General features: G+C 38.2%; 1 protein-coding gene across 4 annotated transcripts in view; it reads right to left on the reverse strand.

The window, feature by feature from the left end:
- The window catches only part of whrna (whirlin a), a 92304-nt gene that overhangs the window by 10826 nt on the left and 69296 nt on the right, over nt 1-12182 (reverse strand). For 3 of the 4 annotated variants that reach the window (XM_047805987.1, XM_047805988.1, XM_027142400.2), the window contains 3 exons: nt 5745-5957; nt 4109-4330; nt 3649-3681 (listed from right to left, as the gene is read on the reverse strand). In XM_047805987.1, coding sequence (XP_047661943.1) covers nt 3649-3681; nt 4109-4330; nt 5745-5957 — 468 coding nt within the window. The remainder of the gene's footprint in view (nt 1-3648; nt 3682-4108; nt 4331-5744; nt 5958-12182) is intronic. The other variant, XM_047805986.1, reaches the window with a different exon arrangement.

A 12182-nucleotide genomic window follows, 5' to 3' on the forward strand; every position in this document is an offset into this window, starting at 1 on the left:
CACCACGGGATCTAGCAAGGTCCTGGTATAGTTGATGTCAAATTGCATGAATCTACCACCAGAAAGAGACTGCACAACTTTAATTGTCATGGGAGGTGTGCAAGGAGAAAAGCTTTGCTGTCTATAAAAAACATAAGGGCATGATTGATGTTTGCAAATGAACACAGAGACAAAGGCCAAGACTTCAGGAATAATGTGCTTTGGACAGATGAGTCTAAAATTCAATTATTTGGACACCATAACAAAGGGCATGTTTGGCATAAACCAAATACAGCATTTCAGCAGAAGAACCTCGTGCCAACTGTGAAACATGAAGGTGGAAGTGTTATGGTTTAAGGATGCAGCAGGACCTGGCCAGCTCTTTATCACAGAATCCACATTGTTTCAGAAGGTGCTTGAGAAACGTGTTTAAAAGCTGAAGTGAAACTGGACCTTACACCATGACAAAAACATACCAGTAATTCCACCAAGGACTGGCTGAAAAGTAAAAAACTGAGCATTCTGATGTGACCAAGTCAAAGCCCAGATCTAAATCTTATTGAGATCCTGTGTGGTGATTTAAAACGGACTGTGCATGCAAGAAACCCCTCAAACATCACACGGCTGAAAGAATTCCGCATTGACGAGTGGGGGAAACTTTCTTCTAGTTGATGTCAGAAACTGTTAGATGGCTACAAGAAACGGCTCATTGAGCTTATTGAGGTTAAGATCAGAAATTGACATTTCTTAATCAAGAAATTAATATTTAATGGGGTGTCCTAATTTTCTTCACATAAATGTACAGTATATGATAACTTGTATATAGAAATCAGAATTTCTTGACAACCCAAATAAAGGGTGTGCAAACTTTTGCACTGGACCGTGGATGACTGCTGAGTCGTTCTGCTTAGAAGTTCACATGAACGAACATGCCTCTTATCTTCACTTGCATGAATTCAGTCAATCTGTCCCTCTAGCTCGGTCCCCGAGCTTGCACTCCTCTTTCTCTTAATCTTATGTGTGAAATTCTAATGCACTAAGTCAGCCCAGGTCCTCCACTTCCCAAGTCCACAATCCCCGGCTGAGCTCCAGCGGAGCGGAAAGCTAGAAGTTTTCCCTTAGAACTTTTTTTTGTCAGAAAGCCGTATAGGCTGTGACAGATGTGCGCTCTTCTTTTTTTTGGCTTGAGGGGCCACAGAACTCTGAGTGCAATGCCAATCTGATCACTGTGTGTGAGTCTCAGAGGGAAGCGAAGTGTGCTGCCAAGGTTGTGCTTCACTGTTGCTTATGCCGTACAGATTTCAGACTGGCAGCTTGTACAGCGGTTCGACAACTGCACGATAATGAGCAGGAAAAGAGACTCGAGCTCGACAATACAGTCTGTGACATTTTGAGACAATTTTGCTCACATGCACATGCTTAATAAACCCTACATAGAGTTGTCAAGTCACAGAAAGTGATTTACTATAAGGAAATTTATTTTTCATCATGCTAGACATTTATGCATACGGTATGTTTAGAAAAATAATATAAATAAAATGTTTATATTGAACAAATCTTTCTTAATTAATTAGTACAAAATACAAAATAGGTAAGATTTTGGGACTAAAGAGTAAAATTCTAGTCAAGCAACCGAGCTGTTTGTGGTCATTGTTTTAAAAAAGATATCATGAATACAAACAAAGCTACAAAAATAAATGGTAGGAACTTCTCTCATGGCCATTTATTTATTTTTACACTCGAACCAGCTTTATGGTTCGAGTGTAACAGTATTATAGTATTAATATATATTACATGCTGCAGCTGTGTTTATTTCAAGTAAACTGAAAGTCTCAGTTTTATTATTAAGTGCACACATGCAATAAATATGGTTTATAGATCAGGCTGGTAAAAAGAAAAACTTGTGCATTACTGGTAAAAAACACAACCACACACACATAGATACAGAAGGGTAACAACTAAAGGGGTAAAAAAATCACTGGCTTTGTTTTGCTGTAGGATTCATTTAGCTGACATGGTTTGTCTCTGCTTGTCCCCTTAGAGAGAAGCGTCACTTGTAGTCAATACACCAGTTTCCTCCTAAATGGACATCAGAACCATCATTAAAACACCACTGAAGCTGTGAACGAACATGACAGTTTATGTTTTTCATTATCCTTTAATTTGTCACCCATCTATAATCTATATTAAAGAAAAAAAGGTATAAATCACACACATGTTGATGATTCCATTCCACCAGCTACAAGCTTACCACTCGAATACAGCCGGGTTTGAGCTGGATATGTTTTACTTCTCAAGGTGATTTGAATTCAGCATGCTATGGCTGCATCTATATTTCTGACAATTATAGCTTTTCAAGCCCGAAAAGTTATAATTTCTAGAGCAAACGACTTTCAGCATTCGGAACACAGAGCTCTTTCAGTAATAACAGTCGTGTCCGTATTGACCTTATGGTAATGCAGTAGAGTGCGGCGTGTTGTTTATGTATAAGTGTTAAATGATGCTGACATGTACACTCAGGCTACACTGTCAGTGAAACAAATTACACCTCTCTACTCACATGTTGTTTTCTTTTGAGTTCAAGTCACGTGCTTGTGTTTGCACTGTGCTTTTTTTTTCTTTTTTTTTACACAACATACTGTATGTCTTGTTACTGATTGTCTTCACCTCTGCTGTGTTTTACCTTAATTAGTTTGTTTTTTACATCCTGTCAGGCCTTCATCCTTCCTATTATTCCTCCTCTTTGTGAGGTCTGGCCAAAGGTGTCATGTATTTCCTCTTTTCAGAGTAGTTTCTCGACGATGGTTCTTGGATCCCACTTTCCAAGACTGTACTTTTTCTTGTGCTCGCACTTGTTTTGTACTTTTATCCCTTTTGTGCCATATATTTTTATTTAGCATTGTAATTCATATTACAAGGGGAAAGTTGTATACACTCCTGACACATCAGTGTAGAAGGAAAAGTCCAGTTTGGCTATTTATCTTAAAGAATCCACAAATCATTGTCAAGTCCTCACGAGGAGGCAGGATGTAAATACCCAAACTATTTCTGATGTACCACTATGAGCAAATTAAACAGGTACTTTATCATATCTGAATCAGCCAAATCATATTCACAAACATCCTCTGGTAAAACTAATCCAGCTTAATCCAGCTTGTGGAGGCATGGTTTAAAATGCATTTTATCCAAATCTACCCTAAAAGATAGGAATTCCAGAAAATGTTGACCTTGTGGGGACATTTAGCTGGTCCCCATAAGAACACAAACACACATACACAGACACACAGACACACACACACACACACACACACACACACACACACACACACACACACACACACACACACACACACACACACACACACACACACACACACACACACACACACACACACACACACACACACGCACACACGCACACGCACACACACACACACCAAAACTAAAAGAGCTGAAATGTTCCTTTTGGTAAGAGATTTTAGGTTTAGGGTTAGGGTTAAGATTAGGCATTAATAGCATTAATGAGATGTATTAGTGAATATATTAATTTAGATGAACACAAGAACAGTAAGACAAGTGTGTGTGTATGCATGTATGTGTGTAAGAGAGTGTGGAAAGTGGAAAAAGAAAAGTCAGGCCATTGCAAACACATCTGTATCTGTGTCCTACCTCCATCATATCAATCAACCACAGCAGTCGCTCCTAATTGGATACAGAGGGAATAGTGGGTGTTAAACAGTATCTGAAATCTAGGATTTAGTACTCCAGGCTATACAATTTAGCAGGAACTCAGCACTTATCCATCTGTTACACCCACACACTCTGTACTATTCTGAATCGCTTTTTACCCACCATCAGAGTTTGACCAACTGACACACTGAGCTACACACAATCATGCACACAATCATTAAACAGAGGAGTCAAACCTCTCTCTTAAACAAGACAAACTTCAGCAAATATGCATGTGCAATTTATTTACACGTTACACTTCGCTTATTATAGGATCCAACACACACACACACACACACACACACACACACACACACACACACACACACACACACACACACACACACACACACACACACACACACACGCACAGAGTACCTACACAGACACATACACATACCCGTGCAGAGCTGAGTGTGGTGCTGGTCATGTAGCTGCCTGAGGAGGAGGCCAGTGTGTCTGGGTAGGAAACCATTGAGAAGGAGTCTGTGTGAAGTGCTGAACCTCCTGCTGCTCCCTGTCGAGCCTTCAGAGCTTCAATCTCCTTGCGGAGCACAAGTGCATCAAAACGCTCCAGATCCTGTGCGCTGATCAGCCCCCGCATCTCAGACATAAGGGAGAACTGCAGACAACACACACACACACACATGCACACACATACGCACACACATGTACACACACACCAACAAACACACACATCCATTACGCACAATGTAAGAGCAAAGTGTCATATGTTCTGCACTGCTTCTCTAAACAAGTGCACTTATCGCTAGAATTTCTAGTGTACGAATAAGTCCATAAATAAAATTTAAATCTTCATATAAATTCTTGTTTATTTCTTATTCCCTTATATTTTTTAAGTAAACTGTAATAAACAAAATTAAATCTCCAAAAAACCTGTGTGTGTGTGTGTGTGTGTGTGTGTGTGTGTGTGTGTGTGTGTGTGTGTGTGTGTGCTGTAAAAAGAGTATCATATGACACTATTTATAGAAATATTGTAGCAATTCTTAAAAAAGCACTCAGTCATGTAGATGATCTGAGTCTCAGCTGAAACCGGTGGTTCTGAATCTGAGACTGTGCAACATGGAAGCTCATGTCCAGCCATAGGGCCCTATGTTAGCTGGAGCATGCTATGTCTACAGCAGTGTCTGGGAGTATTTTCCGGTCTGATATTGACTCAAGAGTTAAAACGTCATGCTCAACTCTTCTCTTCCCTCACTGGTGTCCAAAGATGAGTTAAAATGGCTCATTTAACCCCAACCTTCACAATAATAATGTGCAAATGTTGTCTTCGCAACTGCTAATAAACACTTGGTGATTAGCCAAATGTTTGTGGACAACTGACCATCGTACCTACAGTATAAGAAAATCCCATTCCAGATGTTGTCTCCATCTGGGGATTTGTTCATTCAGCCACAAGAGCATTAGTGAGGTCACAGTCAGTGTTCCAATTTATCCCGAAAGTGTACAGTGGGGTTGAGGTCAGGGCTCTTTGCATTGGGGCAATGTCATGCTGGAAAAAGTTTGGGCCTATTAGTTCCAGAAGGGGAACTGTACTACTATGGTACTGTATATAAAGACATCCTGTAGAATTGTGTGCTTTCGGCATTTTCTGGAAGGACCACAAATTGGTGCACTGGACCTTTTTGCCATATTGTGAAACATCTTGAATTCTGGTGTACCAGTGTGCTTTAGTCAAACCCAGGTTGCCTTGGTCATGAGGGTAGGATTTGGCCCTAGATGGATACTTAAACAAGACCTTTCTTTAAGATCAAGAACTAAATCTGTGAGTAGATTTGACCTTTACTGTAACTGTACTGTTAACTGTTACTGTAAGATGCAAAATTCTAAATATTTGAGGTAAAAGCTATCTATGACTATATAATTATTATTATTATTATTATTAAAGTGTCTGGGACTCAAATAGATGTGATTTAATGGGGTGGAACTGGTGCAAGGATCATAAGAGGATTAAGGGATGTAGACACTGGATTACAAAAGCAGGACCATCAATAAAACCGTTCACATTGACAAACCTTGGCCTGTGTGTTGAGAAGCTCAAAGAGGGCCATGACCAGCTGCTCGACTCCAACGTGTCCTCTGTTATATTCCTGGATGTAGTAGCTCATGGTTTGTCTCTCAGGTTCAGTCAGAAGGTGTCTGGCCTGTTCCTCCAGCATGGCCTTACTCTGGTTCACCAGACTGGAGAGAGTCACCTGAGAGCCGGCTACTCCTTTATAAAAACCCATCTGGAGAATAATAATAACAACAACAATAATAATAATAATAATAATAATAATAATAATAATAATAATAATAATAATAATAATAATAATAATAGTAACAATAACTCAATGCATGAAATAAGAAGAAAAGCATTTATACCATAAAAATTTGTAAAAGGACAATTGCATAGATTTAATACAAGACTTCATTGAAATTATATACAAGCTGATGATTCCACCAAATAACAATATGAGCTAAAATTACAACCATTTTTCTTTTGTTTCTATAAAGATCTATACAGCTTCTGTCTTCCGTCTGGTTCGAAGTTTGAATTTTGGCAACAGACAACAAATTATATTTCTGTCATCCAAATGACCTGCTGGCTAGCTTCCAGCTCACTGAGAATATATGAAAGATCTGTTTTCAACACCTCCACTGAGAGTTCATTCAATCTTAAATGGAAAAGATGATATTTCACTGAAGCGCACATCTCTATCCTGATCTTCCTAGTCTTCCTCCTCTCACTGTCGTCTCTGTCCTCAGAGGGAGCTTTTTTAAATTAGCTCCTAAATCCAAAAACCTTAAAGTTTCTAGTGATGAGATGATGAGAGTGAGAAACAGAAAGAGAGAGAAAAGAGAGAGTGAGAGAGAAAGATGATGCTATGTGCCTGCTCCTTTATGTATACATAAAATGCTACCATCTGAGGTGCCTTCATCTCAGCAGTTTTTGAAGGCAGCATGCATACTCTATTTCCTTTACTTTTTTTAAAGAAATATTCTGCTGAGAAATACCTGGTGTCACTGAATATTTGCTGTATTTTCCCCAATAATACTTACCCAGTATAGTTTAGGGTAAGCATTGCTATGAGTATGTCTGTACTTTGGCAGCACGGTGACATGTGCTTAATAGATATTCAAGCATTGCTAAGTGAACAAGTTAGCAGCAGGACATCAGGATATCTAATTCTAAAACAATTAAAATGTCCTCTTTTGGGGTTATTTTGGGTCTAGAGGATTGGGGGCTTTTTTTTTTAAGGAATGATAAACTATATGGCCAAAGATTTGTGGACACTGGATCATAACTAATCTGAACGGTGGTTTCTGAACATCCCATTCCATATTTAGACCCCACTTTGCTGTTATGATAACATTCATTATACCAATAACAATAACAAAAATTCTCAGGAAAGGCTTTTCACTAGACTGGCGCATGACTATTGGGATTTGTCGGGGAAGGAAGAATGAGGCGCAGTTGTTGTTCCAGTTCATCCCAAAGGTGTTCAGTGAGGTTGAGGTCAGGCTCGTGTGAAGGCCACATGAGTTCTGACACATTGGCCAAACTTGGCAAACCTTGTATTCATGAACTGCAAAGAATTTTGTGACAAATTTTGTTCTACCAGCATGCTTTAATCAAAACAAGGTTTCCTCTGTAGATAAGGTTAGGACTTGGCCATAAGTGGACCTTTCATCAAGACCAATATCTAAATCTGTGAATAGATTTAAAAGAGTAAGTTAACTTGTCAAGCACTTCATATCAGCTGTATAGAAAAATAATATGAAATAAAAGGTCATTCTTGTTAATGAATAAGGTATTTGGTCTTTCAGTAGAGCATGTGTAATGCTTTAGCAATCTTGAAAAGCTTCTTGACAGATTTTAGCCAAAACTAGCTTGCCTCTACCAGAACGAATGAGACTTGGTCTTTCATGGTTCTTTGGTGGACACAAAATCAGTGTTTTCTCAGTGTCAGGGATCTGAACCCTATTGAAATCAGTGGTGTTAACCGAATACGCTGGCACACTTACACAAATGTAAGAATATTAAGATGTTTAAATGTCTTGAGAATAGGAGCAGGAGAAGATCTAATTAACATTGATCATTAACCTTATTAGACATTACAGTATGAAATTCATTGTCATTATTCTCCTCAGACATGGCTTTACCAACCTTTGTAGTATGTTTGATAATGATACTGCTTCCTTAGATGATAAATTAAAAATGTAATTTATTCTATGTACAGTATTGTTTCATACAGTATATACATGAACCATGCTTTTATAAATGGTGCATATCTGTAAATAATAGAGTTGACTATCTGTATGACCAACACATTACTCACAGCCTTTTCTAATTATTTTCAGTGCCATGATCAATAACTGGTCCATTCTAGGCACATTGTCACACTATGTTCTTTCACATTTGTTAGAGCCATTTTACCTTAATGCAGCAGATGAGTCCAGCTTTAACGACACCCTTACTAGCCATCAGAACAAAAGAGCTTTGGAGATGTGCCTTAATTTGACCGTCATAAGTAACCCTGTCTCTCTCTTTGTCTCTTTCTTTCAAAAAATATGATCTATTCTATAAGATCATCTGGTTTGTTAAAAAATACAAAAGAAACAGTGCTGATCTGAGCTCGATCAATACAATACAGACAACAGTGGCATGCAGGCTCGCTTGTCTGTATTTGCTAAACAATTTAAGCCCTGACACTAATTCTTGTTTGGACCTTTTGGGAATCTGAGTGCTCTGTATACTCTAATATCAAATTCCTTCTGCATGGCATTACAGATACATGCCATGGTATTGGGGAAAGAAAAGTCAGTTAGGAGATCTGCCCTGTACAACGCACAAGCCAAATCATTCTGGCAGAAAGAACTGGACTTCTGATGAAGGTCAAATTGAGGAGACGTTAATTGGTCATTACTGGAGCAATTGCACAGAATGAAAACTCAATCAAAGTTCAGTCGAGTCATTTTTAAACCGGCTGTGGATGGAAAATGTATGGCACAAAAGCAAGATCTCGAGTGACTGACCTTACAAAATGAACATTTCTCTGTTAGGTGATATAATATCCATATTGTCATACACCAGGTAATATACTTATATGAAATATCTCCAGTTTTGTGAAGAAAACATGTTTTTTTATTTTTTATTGTTATAAAAGCAATTGACAATTGAAGTTGAAATGGTTAAATGTGCTGTCATGTTGTAGAAATATCTTAGCAATATCTTTATATAGACTATTAATCCAAGAGCTTTGTTTGGCTTTTACAGAAGGACACAACACAACATTATCCTCAATGTTCCTTTGCTAATGGTCCAATGACACTGACAACCTCTTTAGTCATAACAATGTATAATTTCTGGCCAATATCATAAGCAAAGTGGGAAGTCATGGCATAATGTTTGAAAGTTTGACTCCTAACCCTAAGGTTGTAGGTTCGAGTCTCGGGCCGGCAATAGCACCTCAGGATGTTCCTCAGGATGACACAAAGAGCATCACGTTCATGTTGCTTTGCTCTGCTGCCATTCAATTGAGTTGAGATGAAGTATTAACATCATAAACTCCGCATTATTTTGGAGATCGCATGAGCAACTTACCTATATTAAATGTAATGAAGGGGAAAAATAGTGGGTGATGGAAGAGACAGAGACATTAAGCTGCTGAAAGCTGAGATTTTTTTCACATTCTCATAGCTATCATTAAAATATATTGGCTGAGTGGAAAGTGGGGACTGTCTTCAGAGACTCAAATTCAAACATGGACAATTACCTCTAGACTTATAAGCACCCTTTATGTACATATACTGTAGCTCAGCTCAAACCTGATGTATATGATGTATATAGAGTCAACTACCTAGAGTAGGAGATAAGTCTACAGCTATGGTGTAGCTGCTGATACATTTTATAGAAGCAACGGCAGAAAAGGCTCATTTCTGGCCAAAACGTGTAGTTTGCAAATAAAATGGCTGTAAAAAATGACTTTCTGGGAAAAACTGAAAACAAGTAATAATAAAGACAAGAGTGAGCATTAGTGTAACTCGTAGGGACTGGAGGGAAGTGAAGAGCTTGAAAACCAATGAGATGTTTCCTCAGCCTGAAAGTCATTATTATGCTGATCCTGGATATACAGTAATCACATCATTACTGTTATAAAACGTATATCATATGTCAAGTATTATAAAAATGTCCCGTTATCATAGCTGGCATAAAGTCACATGTCTAATGCTGTTTCCTTCCTGTATTGTAGAATATTGTGATACGTTAACTACCTGAAGCTTGTGCTGTTTATTGTAGGACACTGCAGTGTTATGCTGCTTATATGACAATTTTGTGACCAATCACATTTCATTGGTGAACACCATGTCATGCTATTTAATAGTTTATACTTTATTTATATTCAGTGTTGTTGAACAAAATTAGTTCCTGTTATCACTTATGTTACAGCAATGATGCAGTTGTTTCCTAATCATTACACTCTCGTTCTCTCTCTCTCTCTCTCTCTCTCTCTCTCTCTCTCTCTCTCTCTCTCTCTCTCTCTCTCTCTCTCTCTCTCACACACACACACACACACACACACACACACACACACTCTCTCTCTCTCTCTCTCTTGTTCTCATTCTTTTGCGCTCTAAATCATGAAACACTTCTATCCAGGAAACAGGGCAACATAATAAAACACTGTGACTGTTAACAAAACACCAACACTGGAGTGGAGACTCTTTCCATAAATGTTCAATATAATCTGTCAGGAACGGATACCTACACAAAAAAAATAAAAAAAAATCAAGACACATGACATTCAACAAGGGACGTATAGCAATACACTTGCCAGCACCCCCTCTAGTGGTCTGGCAGGGAATTGTAGTAGTTCCTGACACACCTGCTCTATGAAAATATGATAAACTTCTAATTCATCATGTAATAAAATAAGCCATATAAACAACAAAAAATATGACATTATGATAATGGGAACAAAATACTAATACAGTGCAGAAGCAAGCTTCTAACTTATTTCTAGATGGGTTTTGTTTGGAGGGAAGGTGTGGGGTTGAACTGTTTCATTGATGGATGTTAACAAGAAAATTTGTGGCTCTACACAAAGACAGGGAATTGACTGTGTGAATAGCTGGAGAAATCAGTCAGGATTCCTCTTCTGTCTGTCACTGAGATGATACAAGTTATAAATAACAAGGACCGCATGTGCATCTATCATTAATAAGCACGGCTTTGCTATTTTCCTTAAATTACAGACTCCTCTCAGTTCATTTTTCTTTTATGAGTATTACATAATTGTTCCTCAAAATATAGTCAGAAATTTCTTCTTTAATTCTGAACCTGACGGAAAAAATACAAATGGTTCTTCTTTATTGAATAATTTACACTCTCAACTTCTTCCATTTCTCTGTGACAGCAAACTCACTGTGTACATCTACGGTCTCCTAAAATCTCCTGTGTAACTATTAATTCACAAAAAGACACACCAACATCCTGTAGACTCTACTTTTGGCTTTCTCTGACTCTAAATAATTGATCAATGTCTTAATGCTGTTCTGGCACAGAACGCAAAAACCATCTGCGAGTTACATGATTTAATTTAATGCTTTCACGTTAAGTCTGGGTTGAGAGAGAAAAAAAAAGCATGCATCCTAATTGTAAATAGTACATTTTTTTGTCTTAAATTAAAAATATAGCTTATATAATATAGCTCATGTTGTCTTCCAGCTTATAAAATAGCACTACAGAAGCACTGCCTGTTTATTCCACTGTGAATAGAAGTAGTCTATTTTGTACCAACAGCAGTAGTAAGTGTAAAGGCACATGGGAGAAAAAGGAGCAGTGTAACAGGAGAGACTGGATTTATTAAATGATTTCTATTGCACACATAGTACATCATGCACACAGAGATACACGACTGCAGTCATGAGATCATAATTTTCATTATTGTCCATGACCTTAAACTTGAACTGAACTCTACACTACAGAAGTCATGGCCTAATGGTTAGAGAGTCTGATTCTCAACCCTAAGGTTGTGGGTTTGAGTCTTGGGCCGGCCACAACTGAGGTGCCCTTGAGCAAGGCACCGAACTCCCCGACTGTTCCCTGGGTGCTTGGGGGGGTTTGGCACTTTGGATGGGTTAAACGCAGAGAACAAATTCTGAGTATGGGTCACCATACTTAGCCGTATGTCACGTCACTTTCATTTTACAGGACAGGGACCCTAATGTCTCACTAATACTTCACTTTCTGTAATCACCTTACAGCTCTGCTCCACCCCGTACACTCTGTCACATCTTCTCTACCTTCATACAGTACGTTGTACATATTTCACACATATTCCACAGACACGCATAATTATATCTATTTTTTCAGACATATTGTGCTGTATATACAGTACACAACTATCACATATTCACATATTTCTATACACATACTATTCTTATGCACATACTTGTATTTATTTATT

Source organism: Tachysurus fulvidraco, chromosome 21 (assembly GCF_022655615.1).
Source record: "Tachysurus fulvidraco isolate hzauxx_2018 chromosome 21, HZAU_PFXX_2.0, whole genome shotgun sequence".
Taxonomy (NCBI): Eukaryota; Metazoa; Chordata; class Actinopteri; order Siluriformes; family Bagridae; genus Tachysurus; species Tachysurus fulvidraco.